General features: G+C 37.2%; 1 protein-coding gene across 1 annotated transcript in view; it reads right to left on the bottom strand.

Annotated features, from left to right (window-relative positions):
• Positions 1–14,528, bottom strand: part of LOC306886438 (sodium/potassium/calcium exchanger 4-like) — a 62,442-nt gene that overhangs the window by 9,288 nt on the left and 38,626 nt on the right. The window contains exons 3-10 of the mRNA XM_079443541.1: positions 7,623–7,699; positions 7,257–7,331; positions 6,123–6,207; positions 5,927–6,030; positions 3,903–3,977; positions 1,802–1,827; positions 1,666–1,719; positions 1,024–1,112 (exon numbers count right to left, since the gene is read on the bottom strand). Coding sequence (XP_079299667.1) covers positions 1,024–1,112; positions 1,666–1,719; positions 1,802–1,827; positions 3,903–3,977; positions 5,927–6,030; positions 6,123–6,207; positions 7,257–7,331; positions 7,623–7,699 — 585 coding nt within the window. The remainder of the gene's footprint in view (positions 1–1,023; positions 1,113–1,665; positions 1,720–1,801; positions 1,828–3,902; positions 3,978–5,926; positions 6,031–6,122; positions 6,208–7,256; positions 7,332–7,622; positions 7,700–14,528) is intronic.

The following is a 14,528-nucleotide window of genomic DNA, read 5'->3' as shown; positions in this document are numbered from 1 at the left end:
ATGTGTCACAATTTTCAATCTAAAGTCCTGTTTGTCAGTGAGAGACTGATTCCTGCTGGGATAGACTGTAGGCCCACCTCTGAGCGCCTCAGGATACTGTCAGAAACCATTGACACACAGAATACTGACATGAAATGAAATCCTCAACTATCCCGCAGATTACTGCTGGACACCACAGGAAGAGCTCTACTGCCAATACACTATTAACTACATATAGACAAACACAATGACCAATCATGATCATCATCATGATCATTCACAATATTAAAGGAATATTCTTGGTTAAATCTAACTTGAAGGTAAAATGAGTGATTTCTGTGCCTCAAGTGCTAATAAATGGCAAAAAAAAAAAAAAATAATTATCCGTGGGACAACATGCACTTATAAACTGTACACAATTACACCAGGAACATTCTCAATTCTGATTTAATGTTGTGATGTTACTATATCTGTATTTCACTTGCCTTTGTCCTTGGCAGATATCTTTACAAAACCTCAAATGAATACATGAATGCAAACCTTATCAATCAGAAACAGTGACAGATACTATTTTGTAAACGAGTGAAAGGATGTATCACTGGTTCTGAGAGAAAGACATGAACACACACACACACACACACACAGACATAGAGAGCACTGCAGGATGAGACAGGAGCCAGGGCAGATTTAGTAAGGCTAAACAGACAGGCTTCAGCAGGGGGGTGACAGAGACTGCCACGCAGCACAACGGTTAGAGCTGCACTACAGGACACCACACTCTGAAACAGAAAGCGCACCTCAGTTATTCAAGAAGCCAAGAAAGCAAAGTGTCAGCCTTCAGTAAGTGCTGTTGGCGTAGGTTTTACAAACAGCAGAAATATAGATAATAGTGGAATTCATTTAAAGAGAAAAAGATCTGACTTTGTTGCAAGCGGCAGAGGGTTAGTTGCTACTTGCCCACGAGGAAGCCTGTCTAGTTACCCTTACCTGGTCTGAGTAACGGCCATGATGGATCATCCCAAAACTGATCATAACATGTATTACCATCCTCCATCTCGCTGATGACCGTATTTCCATTGGCGACGCTCTTGTCTTCCTTCCCCGAAAAGTAGTTCTGTATGCTAGTGTTAAACCTAAAAACACAAAAAAACCCATACACACACAAATGGATTTCTCAGGCAAAAAAAGGTCAATTGTCTATTGTTAATAGTGTAGTGATGTATGAAGCACAGCTCACACAGAAGTTACTTTCAAACCAAGCAGTTTTCTGTTGTTCGATATGGAAAATGACCAACTTGAACAAAATCTACATGGGAAATCTTTGACTCGTCACACAAAAATCCTGATTGTGTAAAATCCTATTGAAATGACTGGATTTTGCCATGAAAATTTACTGAACAGCGGAAAATGTAACTGCACCTTAATTCAACACATCGATGTACCATGTAGTTCTATGTTGTCACTTTACTCAAATTTAAGTAGTCGGTGTAGCAATACCAGCATAGACTCAATATTAAACACTTATTTCATACCACAGCAATACACATTTCAATAAGACTCCTTTATTTAAAAGATCAAATATTACTGGAAAAAATTATCATTTAAAATACTTAAGGCTAAACAGTTTTAACTAAAATAAATAATCAGATGTTTAAATAAATGAGTACAAAACGAAGGTGGACTCACTTCATGATGATAATGTAGCCAACATACATGACAATCAGTATCAGACTCTCCCACCTGCAGACACAGAGGAGGAGAAATACAATCATGTGTCTGCCTTCAGCCAATCAGAATAAAATATACTCAGAAGTTCACTTACCACAAAATCTTTTCATCATAAATAAACTGAAAGAAAAGTTCAGAGTCTGTGTAAATATTCATGGATTGACAGCAGATTTTCAGTGCATGTCTTAATTGCATGCTCCATAGAGCTTAACAGTGACAACTCAGTATTTTCATGATTTCCTTCAGATATAAAAAAGGCTTTAATAAAGACTTGAACCAAACCAACGAGCTCTGTTATGAACAAACTTTTTTGATGATGTTTTTTAAAAGAAAGACTGACAAAGATACAACTATTGTCTTTATGTCTGTGTACTTAAAGGTGCCATAGAATGGAAAACTGTATTTACCTTGGCATAGTTGAATAATAAGAGTTCTGTACATGGAAATGACATACCGTGAGCCTCAAACACCATTGTTTCCTCCTTATGTAAATCTTGTGTGTGCAAAAGACCACTGAAAAAGAGGCGAATCTCAACATAACACCGACTGTGGCGTTACAGTCAGGATCATTAATGTTTACGCCCCCAACATTTGCATAATGTATACCAGCCCATATTCTAGGCCAGCTGAATCATCAATGCAGTGTTGCCAGATATTGCTATTAAAACAAACAAAAACATAATAAATAAATAAAATAAATAATATAAATAAATAAAAATAAACCGAAATTGTTTCAAACCTTTTGCAATTAAGATAAGATAAAGATATCGCTGACCCTCAACTGCAAAGTCCTATTTTATAAACTTCCTAAAATGTCAAAAAAGAGTGAAAAGTCAAGTCCAAAAACGCTTATAACCGCTCCCTCACTCACAACTCTCTCTCAAGCCTCGTTCACTCCACCAGCGTCTCGCAGTGATCATGTTCATACCACGGACGCTAAACATTCTTGCAAAATCTCTCAAAATCTGTATCTTCATCTAAACCATTTCTGGAGAATTTTTGCCCTTACCTAAGCCACATACCTTCTACGTAGATATCAGAGAACAATTTAAAATATTCTATCAATGCATTCTATGGCACCTTTAAAGGGATAGTTCACTCAAAAGTGAAAATTCTGTCATTAATTACTCGCACCCTCATGTCGTTCCAAACCGTAAGACCTTCGTTCAACTTCAGAACACAAAGTAAGATATTTTTGACGAAATCCGAGAGCTTTCTGACCCTGCATAGACAGCAGTGTAACTACCACGTTCAAAGCCCAGAAAGGTAGTAAGGACATTGTTAAAATAGTCCATGTGACATTATGGGTTCAGCCTTAAATTTTATGAAGCTACGAGAATACTTTTTGTGGGCAAAAAAAATAAAATAACTACATTCAAAAATGTTTTCTCTTCTGTGTCGAACATTGGCATGCGTTCACAGGAGTACCACGACACATTGTGTGCGTCTTTCTCTGCTTGCAAAACAAGGCGCAGTGCATCTGATTCTACGTCAGAACGCCAGCTCCTGTATTGAATGAAGTCTTTTTGTTTTCTTTGCGCACAAAAATTATTCTTGCAGCTTCACAACATTACGGTTGAACATTACGGTCACATGGACTATTTTAATAGTGTTCTTACTTCCTTTCTGGGCCTTGAACGTTGCGTTGCTGTCTATGCAGATCCGATGTCACATCCGAAGATGAATAAAGGTCTTACAGCAGTTTCGAACAACATGAGGGCGAGTAATTAATGAATTTTCATTTTTGGGTGAACTATCCCTTTAAGTATTTTATAAGGGCACAGCAAATACTGCAATCAAATCTGAAACTACAATACAAAATAAAGCAGTAAAGTAATCGATTTTAATTAAAAAACAACAACAACAACAAAAACATCTGAAGCGAATTGAATAATACTGAAGTAGGATGTTTTGACTTGGTTGCTGTGGTGCTCTTGGTGGTTAGTGGCTCATTTAGAAATACTCTACTCCATAATGGCAGCAACTTCTACATGCATTACTGACTTTTCTTCATAAAAGCTTCTAAACCACTGTTTAATATCCTCAAATCTCATGGTACACACCTATCTTGAAAGGATTTTTTTTATTGCTAACTATCAGTTTCTTTGTGGAGAAATTTAATGGGATTTTTACTTCTAGAACCTACTCTATTTTGTCACTTAGTTACCAAAGCTCATTAGATTAATGACACTTACTGCAATAAGGGCGACCACAGATAAAATGTAGTAGATTGAGTCTCTGAACACAGCAAACTTGGTGAGAAAAACAACCTAGTGGGAAAAGAGAAAATCTTTGTAAGCAGAAGTCAACAAAAGCAACTATTTGTTGCTTTGTTAAATTTATTATGCCAACTGTACCCTGAAGTCATGCCATAAGCCACAACAAAAAAGGTTTTATTTCTCAGAAGACAAAAATTTCACAGCAGTGTGCTTTTAAAAAGGCCTTTCTTGGACCTCATTAATGTAACCGAAGTATTTGCCTGCAAAGCCTAAATTTAATGTGGTAGAACTTCTACTTTTTTTTAATGGAATATTTAGATCTGTGGAAGATGCTCTGATTATGGGACTGTATTTTATTTTGAAGCATTTAGATACTCCAGGGTCTTACGCACGTATATGCATGTATTCTTTTTGTAGATTTTAGTACAGCTTTCAGTACTATTATACCAGACACTCTTCATTTCAGACTAAGAAAGCTTTCTGTGCAGTAATAAGTAATTTTTGCAGCTGGATTATCAATTCTCTCACTGACAGAGTGCAGCAAATAAAACTGGGGGTATTTACGTCTAGAAAAAGCACCCTTAGTATTGGTGCCCCTCAAGGGTGTGTGCTTTCCCCACTGTTATTTTTTATTTATATGAATGACTGTACTTCCCCAGATTCTACGGTCAAGCTTTTAAAATTTGCTGATGACACTACAAACATTGGCCTTATTCATGATGGAGATGAGTCAGCATACAGACATCAGGTGTATCAGATTGTCTCATGGTGCAGTCGTAATAACAGATGATTTTTAATTTTACAAAGAATTCTACCTGCTTTGCTCCATTAAAAATCAATGGTTGTACAGTAAGCAGCACTGATTCTTATAATTTCCGTGGCACTACCATCTGTAGTGATCTTAAGTGGGAGAACATTGTTATGCGTTTGGTTAAGAAAGCACAGCGGAGGATGTACTTCATCAATTAAAAAAGTAAAATCTATCAAGTGGAACCATGTGCAAATTCTAAAGGTCTATGATTGAATCGATTGTGTTCTTCATTTAGTGTTTGGTACAGCTCTGCTACTCAGCGGGATAAGTTAAGGCTTCATAGAGTAGTGAGAATGGCAGAACACATTATTGGGACTGATTTACCCTCCCTTCAAGATATGTACTTGTCACGGGGCAGTCGTGGCCTAATGGTTAGAGAGTTGGACTCGTAATCCAAAGGTTGCGGGTTCGAGTCTCGGGCCGGCAGGGATTGTAGGTGGGGGGAGTGAACGTCCAGCGCTCTCTCCACCCTCAATACCACGACTGAGGTGCCCTTGAGTAAGGCACCGAACCCCCAACTGCTCCCCGGGCGCCGCAGCATAAATGGCTGCCCACTGCTCCGGGTGTGTGTTCACAGTGTGTGTGTGTGTGTGTTCACTGCTGTGTGTGTGCACGTTGGATGGGTTAAATGCAGAGCACGAATTCCGAGTATGGGTCACCATACTTGGCAGTATGTCACTTCACTTTTTTAAGAGACGGGCTCAGAGGATTGTCCGTGATCCTTTACATCGTGCATTCAATCTTTTCATACTTTTACCTTCTGGAAGGCGTTATAGTCTGGTTAAAACGAGAACTACCAGATTTCAGAATAGCTTTTTTCCAGTAGCCATAAAGACTCCAAATTCTATCATTTAAATTATTAGTATTAATATTTTTTCTTATTTTCTATGTTCTGTCTTGTGTAATATTGTACGCTTTTTTTGTTTTGTTTTTGTGTGTGTGTGAGTGCGCGTGTGTGTTTGTGGGATGCTTCATACCAGCAGAAAATTCCTTGTATGTAATGCATACCTGGCCAATAAACGTTGATTGAAAATAAACCATTGTTTGAAATAAGAGTAAGGAGGGGGAAAAAAACAATCCTGTAGTGTAATTTTCACATTGCAATGCTCAGATGAAAACATGAAAAGGTCAAAAGTGGCAGCAACTCCAAAGGAAGAGAGGTGTATATAGAGCTCAGAGAGATTCTGACCTGCCCCGCAAATATCCCACACACGCCGATGATGCACAGGATGTTGAACACGGCTGAGCCCACTATGGTACCCACCCCCACATCTCCATGTGTTATGAACACACCTGCAAAACAAAGCAAGAGTGTCCTGATCCACAGCATCTGTTGACACATGACTTATGCACATACTGTACAAGTACATGTATGTGTGGCTTACCAATTATAGAGGCAAACAGCTCGGGGGCAGAGCTTCCAGCTGCCATGAAGGTTGCTCCTGCTACATCTTCACTCAGGTGCAGATTCTGATGGATGGGAGGAACATACAGAATCACACAGAGGATGTGCGGAGGCCATAATTAAAAGGTCTAAATAGACACCAATGATGTGCAAAACTGTAATTGGGTTGTTTGAATGACTAGCAGCTCTTAAAGGAACAGTTCATTCTAAAATGATTTTAGTCATTACTTTTTTACACTGTGAACTGGAAGAGAGTAGCATGAAGATAATGGTTTTATATTTTAATATTTTCAATCATAATTTATTCCTGTGATAGCAATGTTAAATTTTCAGCATCAATACTCCAGTCTTTAGTGTCACATAATCCTTCAGAAATCTTTCTAATATGCTAATTTGCTCCTGCACTAAAAGTTCAATTTTTGCTGCTCAAATAATTTTATTTGCTGCTCAAATAAAATAATCAAATCATCAGTTTTTGTGTAAACATGTTTTTGGATTCATGTTTCTGGATTATTTTATGAATAGATGAATTTGATGATTTTTTTAGTAACAAATGTCAGTCTTTACTATCTTTTTTTATTCATTTAATGCATGTATGTTGAATAAAAGTATTAATTTCTTGCAAAAAAAAAAAAGAGACTCCAAACATTTGAATGACAGTGTATATGACTTGCTGGAGCCAGTCGCTGTCCTTACATTTAAAACATTTGCATAAAAACTCTTAAAAAAAATAAATAATAATTGCTACACCACAAAAATAAAGCAGGATTCAAACATCATGAAGTAAATAAATAAAATTAAAATTGAGAATGTGTAAATACATTGAGTAAACTATTCCTTTAAGGAATGCTGTATAATTAGGCTGGGTTAAGTGTCATTTTGCCCAGGCACGTTTCAGGCACATTTTTAGGGATATTTTCACACTAAATGCTGAGTAATTGACAGATATTCAAATAAATAAATAAATAAATCAGCTGAGTAACTATAACCTTTAGTAATAGATTTTAAAGGATTGTGCATAATAAGAACACTGCCCTCAGCAGGTTTAGAAGAACAGGTCAAAGTGATTCCGGGAACTGGAAGCTCACCGTTGCCACAGCAAATTTACTCTCACCTCACAGATCTTCTCTAGAGTGGTCACAAAGTAGTCATCGCAGACAATAGCAAGGGCCAGAAACATATATAGAGCCTGAAATGGGAAGATAGACAAGAATGAGATGCACAATAATGGGCTTGATGTGCAGAAATATTTCAAGTTGCATGTCTAAATGGTTTTCTGTTCTATAAGCAGTTGTTGACAGGTTTCAGTGCCGTGAACCCAGTGGCACACTCATAACCAGTCATAAATGATGCAGAGAGCTGACAAACTATTTATAATTGTCATAAAATTCTCAGACAAGCACCGTTTATCCTGGATCACAAGGTCAACTGGTGAGCAAGGCTAGATGTTGATTGACGTGCGCACACAAAGTTCTCCTACCGCAAATATGTGTAGAAGCACAGCTCCTTGCGTACGCTGTCTGTTGGTGAATAAATCCTCTGGGAACTCGTGGATGGCTGCATTGAATATGAGAAAGAAAAAGTCACTTTGGCGCAAGTTGTCACTTACCATAAGAATGATCCAGATAAAAACCTGATGGTACAGTCCGTAAAACCAGACCCGCATAAGATTCCAAGCATTGATTGGAATGTGTGAGCAACAGAATATAAAATACTTGGGGACAAGTGACTTCATCATAATGCAGGAAAAAACACATTGTATATGTAGTACACATGGTCACCAGTGCATGGGACTACATTATTATTTCACACACTGACATTCATCACAGCCAAGGGTACGCTCAATTTAGTTATACAACCCGAATTCCGGAAATGTTGGGACGTTTTTTACATTTGAATAAAATGAAAACTAAAAGAATTTCAAATCACATGAGCCAATATTTTATTCACAATAGAACATAGATAACAAATGTTTAAACTGAGAAATTTTACAATTTTATGCACAAAATGAGCAATTCAAATTTGATGCCTGCTACAGGTCTCAAAAGATTTGGGACGGGGGCATGTTTACCATGGTGTAGCATCTCCTCTTCTTTTCAAAACAGTTTGAAGACATCTGGGCATTGAGGTTATGAGTTTCTGGAGTTTTGGTGTAGGAATTTGGTCCCATTCTTGCCTGATATAAGTTTCCAGCAGCTGAAGATTCGTGGTTGTCTTTGGCATATTTTTCGTTTAATAATACGCCAAATGTTCTCTATAGGTGAAAGATCTGGACTGAAGGCAGGCAAATTCAGCACCCGGACTCTTCTACTACAAAGCCATGCTGTTATTAATAGCTGCAGTATGTGGTTTTGCATTGTCCTGCTGAAATACACAAGGCCTTCCCTGAAATAGACATCATCTGGAGGGGAGCATATGTTGCTCTAAAACCTTTATATACCTTTCAGCATTCACAGTGCCTTCCAAAACATGCAAGCTGCCCATACCGTATGCACTTATACACGCCCATACCATCAGAGATGCTGGCTTTTGAACTGAACGCTGATAACACACTGGAAGGTCTCCCTCCTCTTTAACCCGGAGGACACAGCGTCCGTGATTTCCAACAAGAATGTCAAATTTGGACTCGTCTGACCATAGAACACTTTTTCACTTTGAAACAGGTCATTTTAAATGAGCCTTGGCCCACAGGACATGACGGCACTTCTGGACCATGTTCACATATGGCTTCCTTTTTGCAAGATAGAAATTTAGTTGCCATCTGCAGATGGCACAGCGGATTGTGTTTACCGACAGTGGTTTCTGGAAGTATTCCTGGGCCCATTTAGTAATGTCAACGACAGAATCATGCCGATGAGTTATGCAGTGTCGTCTGAGGGCCCGAAGACCACAGGCATCCAACAAAGGCCTTCGGCCTTGTCCCTTACACACATATTTCTCCAATTTCTCTGAATCTTTTGATGATGTTATGCATTTGTAGATGATATTTGCAAAGCCTTTGCAATTTGACGTTGAGGAACATTGTTTTTAAAGGGGACCTATTATGCAAAAATCACTTAAAAGGTTTGAACAGTTGTGTGGCCGCAGTGTGTGAAAACAATCAGCCTATAATGGTAAAAATCCATTCACTCATTTTTTAATAATCTTAAAAAATCATAAACAGTCTCTCAGAATGAACTGCTTCACATTCTCCCCCTGTTCCCTATGTCACAGAGGGGAAAAAGTCCCGGCCATTTGTGACGCTGCCCTATAAGCATAAACACAGCTCTGAGTGAGAAGCTGTGGTCCGCCTCTGCCATTACTGATAACTTGCTGTAGCTGCTGGAGATATACAATGTCAGCGCCAAAGAGGCATTTCAAGTGTTGTGTTTTGGGATGCCCTAACGAACATAGGAGTCTCCATAGACTCCCTCCATCTGAGCCGCTGAGGACACTGTGGTCAAGTTTCATTGTCTATGGAAATGTCCCAGAAAAAATCGGTAACATCCCCAATACGTGTAGAGATCAATACCAACACTTCGTGCGCGAAAGTCAGCTCCAGACAAAGTAAGTATCACACGTTTGTTTTCGAAATTGCCCTTCTGAAAGAGCTTCTTGGCACTCTGTAAGGTTAATGATGCTAAAGCTACCATTGGCTCTGTCTGTTTTCAATGGTGCTGCCTTCATGAATGATCGTGAATAGGAATGTGGTGGTTAAAAGTTGCATATGAAAGCAATGGGAGTCGATCGCTTGAGTTTGTTGAGCTCATAATCACGAGTGGGACTTATAAAGTTTGTGATGGCATGCCATGCACCATGAGACTAGCTATGTTTACTACTATTGAGATGCTGTGGCATGACCTTAAAAAGGCGGTTCATGCTCGAAAACCCTCCAATGTGGCTGAATTACAACAATTCTGCCAAGATGAGTGGGCCAAAATTCCTCCACAGCGCTGTAACAAACTCATTGCAAGTTATCGCAAACGCTTGATTGCAGTTGTTGCTGCTAAGGGTGGCCCAACCAGTTATTAGGTTTAGGGGGCAAACACTTTTTCACACAGGGCCATGTGGGTTTGGATTTGGTTTTCCCTTCATAATAAATAACTTCATTCAAAAACTGCATATTGTGTTTACTTGTGTTATCTTTGATTAATATTTAAATTTGTTTAATGATCTGAAACATTAAAGTGTGACAAACATGCCAAAAAAAAAAAATCAGGAAGGCCAACACTTTTTCACACCACTGTGTGTATATATATATATATATATATATATATATATATATATACACACACACACTGTAAATGCTGTCAAACAATTACTCTGGATTAATCGCATACAATAAAAGTTTTTGTTTGCATTGTGTGTGTTGTGTTTATGTATTTTGAAAATACTTACACACTGTAAAAAATTTCAAGCAGTTTCAACTAATTATTTAGTAACTAGTTCCACTGAAATATTACGTTCAGTCAATTTTTGACTTAAGTGTTATCGGAATTGTTATTTTTTAGTTGGCAAAATTTTTTTTTTAGCTGTTTTATAGTCCATTCAACTAAAATTTTTTAATTGGTCAAACATTGACAACTTGCTGTAGTTTTCTAAATTAAAATTGTGTCATTTACTCCATGTGTTTTATGTGTTACCTCAACTAAGATTTATTATTTGGGCATCATAAGAAATTGCTGGGGAACTACATAAACATTTTTATAGTTTAATTAAACTGGTGTTTAATCAATCACTAAAAACACACATTACAACACATAATAGCCTTTATTTAAAAACAATCTCCATTTATGAAATTTTTCATACAGACTAAACATACAGGAATGAAGAAAAAAAAACATCTTGGATGGCCCAAGGGTCAATTATACAGGTAAATTAACAGCAAATTTTCATTTTTGGGTGAATATCCCTTTAAAGCTCCAGTTGACAAACATTACATCTGTAATATTCAGTTTAAACTTTGTTTAATGAACTAAGAAAAAACTAAACAAGCTAAACAAAATGTAAGCAAACACACATTTACAAATATTACTACTGTTCACAATTATATCTTTAAAATGAGGTATAAGTAAAAAAAAAAAAAAATGAACCAGGTGTTACAGTATATAAAATCAAGTCACCTTTATTTATTCAGTGCTTTATACAATACTGATTGTATAAAGCACTGGATAAATAAAGGTGACTTGACAAACTATTTTCTGTCAATAATGTAAGAGGACATTTTTCAATATTTTCTAGTCATTTTTCCAGTTAAAGTCAGTTCATTGGTGATTCAGTGTTGACATCATCCAGTTCAGCTCTCTTCCAATAATGTCAGTGCAATCAGCCAAGCGTCCCTAAATAAGCAAGTCAAAGACAACAAGGACCCAAAACTCCTTCGCTGACAGAAATGGAGTAGAAAACCTTGGGAGAAACCAGGCACAGTCGGGGGCAGTTCTCCTCTGGCCATACGAAACCAGCATGGCGTGGTTTAATTCTAGGCTGCAACACAGGTCAGATTGTGCAGAGGACTTGTCTGGTTCTCGTGGTCTTGTTCCGATGGCCAATGAGGTCTTTGGAGGGGATCTGTCTCTGGGGCTCATCTAGTCGTCATTGGCTCCGCTGACATTCAGTGCTGTCGAGGTCATCTCTATGTGCTGATCCACCAACTGATCTGCATACAGACTGGATCTGGGTGGCTATGGTGATCTCGGAATAAGAAAGAAACAGACTAATATTAGCGTAGATGAGAACTGAGAACAATAAAGCACATAATAATTGTAGTAAAAACTCTAAACATTTACACACATTACCTGGAATGAACACAAACTCCTAGTCTTGAAAGTACACACAGTATGTAGCTGCAGTGGAGCGGTCTGGTCACGTGCCAGTTTTTGGTGTCTTGGAAGAACTGACTGGATTGCATCTGAAATATTGCAATGACAAAGCACCAATGAAACCTTTGGCCATACCCTGATGGAGAAAGAAAAGTACATTAAGTAAAAAAATAAAAATAAAAAAATAAAATAATGCCTTATGAATAATTTACAATGTATCAATATCAGTTGATTAAATTTGTGATGAAACAGAAGTTGCAACCATTTTTTTTTTTTGGCAAAAATCCATTCCACAATCCATTGCACAACATTGATGCTGACTGGATTTGTAATGGAACATGAACATTTCATATTATAGGGCTAAGTTACCTTAAATGGCATAAAAATATAACGGTCCTGCCTGTTGTTGATAAATACCAGTGGTGACGTTTTACAAATTGATTGATCAATTGTTCCAGTGTTTACAGAGCCACGGTCTTGTGCACGATCTAGTGATTCACTACTTAGGGAACTGACTGAGACGCTTTGAACGGCCTTGTGAAACGATTCAGTTGTTCATTTTCATTCGGAACGACGAACCTCTCTTCCGAAGCGCCTTCACGAGAACAGAAACGCCGTGTCCATTTGAAAAGAGCGACATTTCACCGTGGCTTGTTGTTATTGGTCACGTTTAATGTCGTCTTTTTACTTCACGGTACATTGCAAAAGTTTACACACGCAAAAACCCATTCAACACGGCCATGTTAACTTCAAATGAGCACATTACCGTGGTTTACATTAAGTTACACGTTTCATAAGATATCGATTAATGGCTGATAAAAGAAAGACAGCGTGATCTCTTCATATCTTTGCACGGCACGGAAACCCAAACATATCGTACAACCCACCAAAACTACCTAAAATTCATTATAGTAACACAGCTTTTGACTAAGTGTTTTATGGATTAAACGAGGTGAAAGACCACATTCCCTTAACTTAAATTTCCCTCAGACATATAATGCTTATTCAATGTTTTTATACATGTTGTACGTTTGTGTATAAATATATAAGTTTTAAATTAAACATTTACACCTTTTTAATATACGAATTTGATTAATAAATTTGAATTTGATAAATTCAGTCTAACATTAACTTTACAAATATTTATTCAGTGCCACTTGGACTTAACCTGACGCCTTAAATTGACAAATATCCACTTTTCTTCAGATATACAACTCATAAAACACTTTCTAAATGTCCACTAAAAAAAAAAAAAGAAATCGAAAATGTTGCATGATTTTCTCGTTACATTAAGTCTAAAAAAAATTCAATTTATTTAGTGGCTCTTACCTGACACCTGAAGTTGACGAGATGGTGGCGCTGTTTCTCCTGCGAAGTCACTCAGGCTCGTGCATGTACGGAATGATCTCAGTGTTGGCTGGATTTGTTTTTATTAGTTTAGTCAACATTTAGCATTCTGAATGTTGACTGGATTTGAAAATAAACATTCATTTAATGTTTTTAATATTTGTGCAGACTTAATATAATGTCTTCTCAACTAAGCCCAATCAATAAAATTTATTTTTGCCCTTTCAACATCTTGTTAATTGGATTTTTTACAGTGCATGCATTTACATCTATATTTATATTCATATAATTTATATTATATAATTAATATACAAACAAAATTTTTCTGAAATATATACATGCATGTGTGTATTTATATATACATAACTATACACAGCACACATACATATATTATGCAAAGAAAAACTTTTATTTTGGATGCGATTAATCGCGATTAATTGTTTGACAGCACACACACACACACACACACACACACACATTTTTGCGGTGCTAAATCCCCTACACCTTCTACCTTATTTTATTTATTCTCAGGTTAGTTAAAGAAAGTCAAATCGGTCCTGTCCTATAAGCATGTAAATTTTCTCAGAAGATTTCTCCGTGGTCTGTTCTGCTCAAGTCTATAAATCAGAGATTTCAGGCAGGCAAGCTTCTTAGTTATAATTAAATATAGTTTTATTGTATATTGGTTAAATACATTACAAATAAAATACTAATATATAAAAAAAATACAGAAATAAAAACAAAAGGTATATAAATTTGCAAGCTCGGTAGTCTAGAGCAGTGGTTCCCAACCTTGTTTTCAGGGACCCCTATTTTAACATACAATTTTTTCAAAAGATAACTTAGTTGAGTAATCAGGCACTGTTAGACAGGCTTTTTAGTGCGCGTGCTTCAGGTGTATGCGCTCAGAAAAAGCGCACGTCAGACCAGCGCGCAAATTAAACATTTAACCAGTGAGGCTTGTATGCAAATTATGTACTTTTGCGGTCGCGAATAAGTGCAGTGTCCTGTCAGAGTAACTCTACTGCTGCATGTCGTGTTGTACAGTATATAGAGCCAGAACTGTATTTGACTATGCGTTGTAGCACATTTTTATCGTCCACGATCAAAAATCATCATACCGCACACCTCTAATTCATTCATATTCATTGTCGGGAATTTCATCTTGTGGTCAAACTAGAGCGAGCTTGGCGGCACCTTTCTTTAGAGACTAATCACCACTAATCTTTAGAGACCCCTAG

This window comes from Barbus barbus (genome assembly GCF_936440315.1).
Source record: "Barbus barbus genome assembly, chromosome: 20".
NCBI classification, from domain to species: domain Eukaryota; kingdom Metazoa; phylum Chordata; class Actinopteri; order Cypriniformes; family Cyprinidae; genus Barbus; species Barbus barbus.
This window is presented reverse-complemented; position numbering and strand designations above follow the sequence as displayed.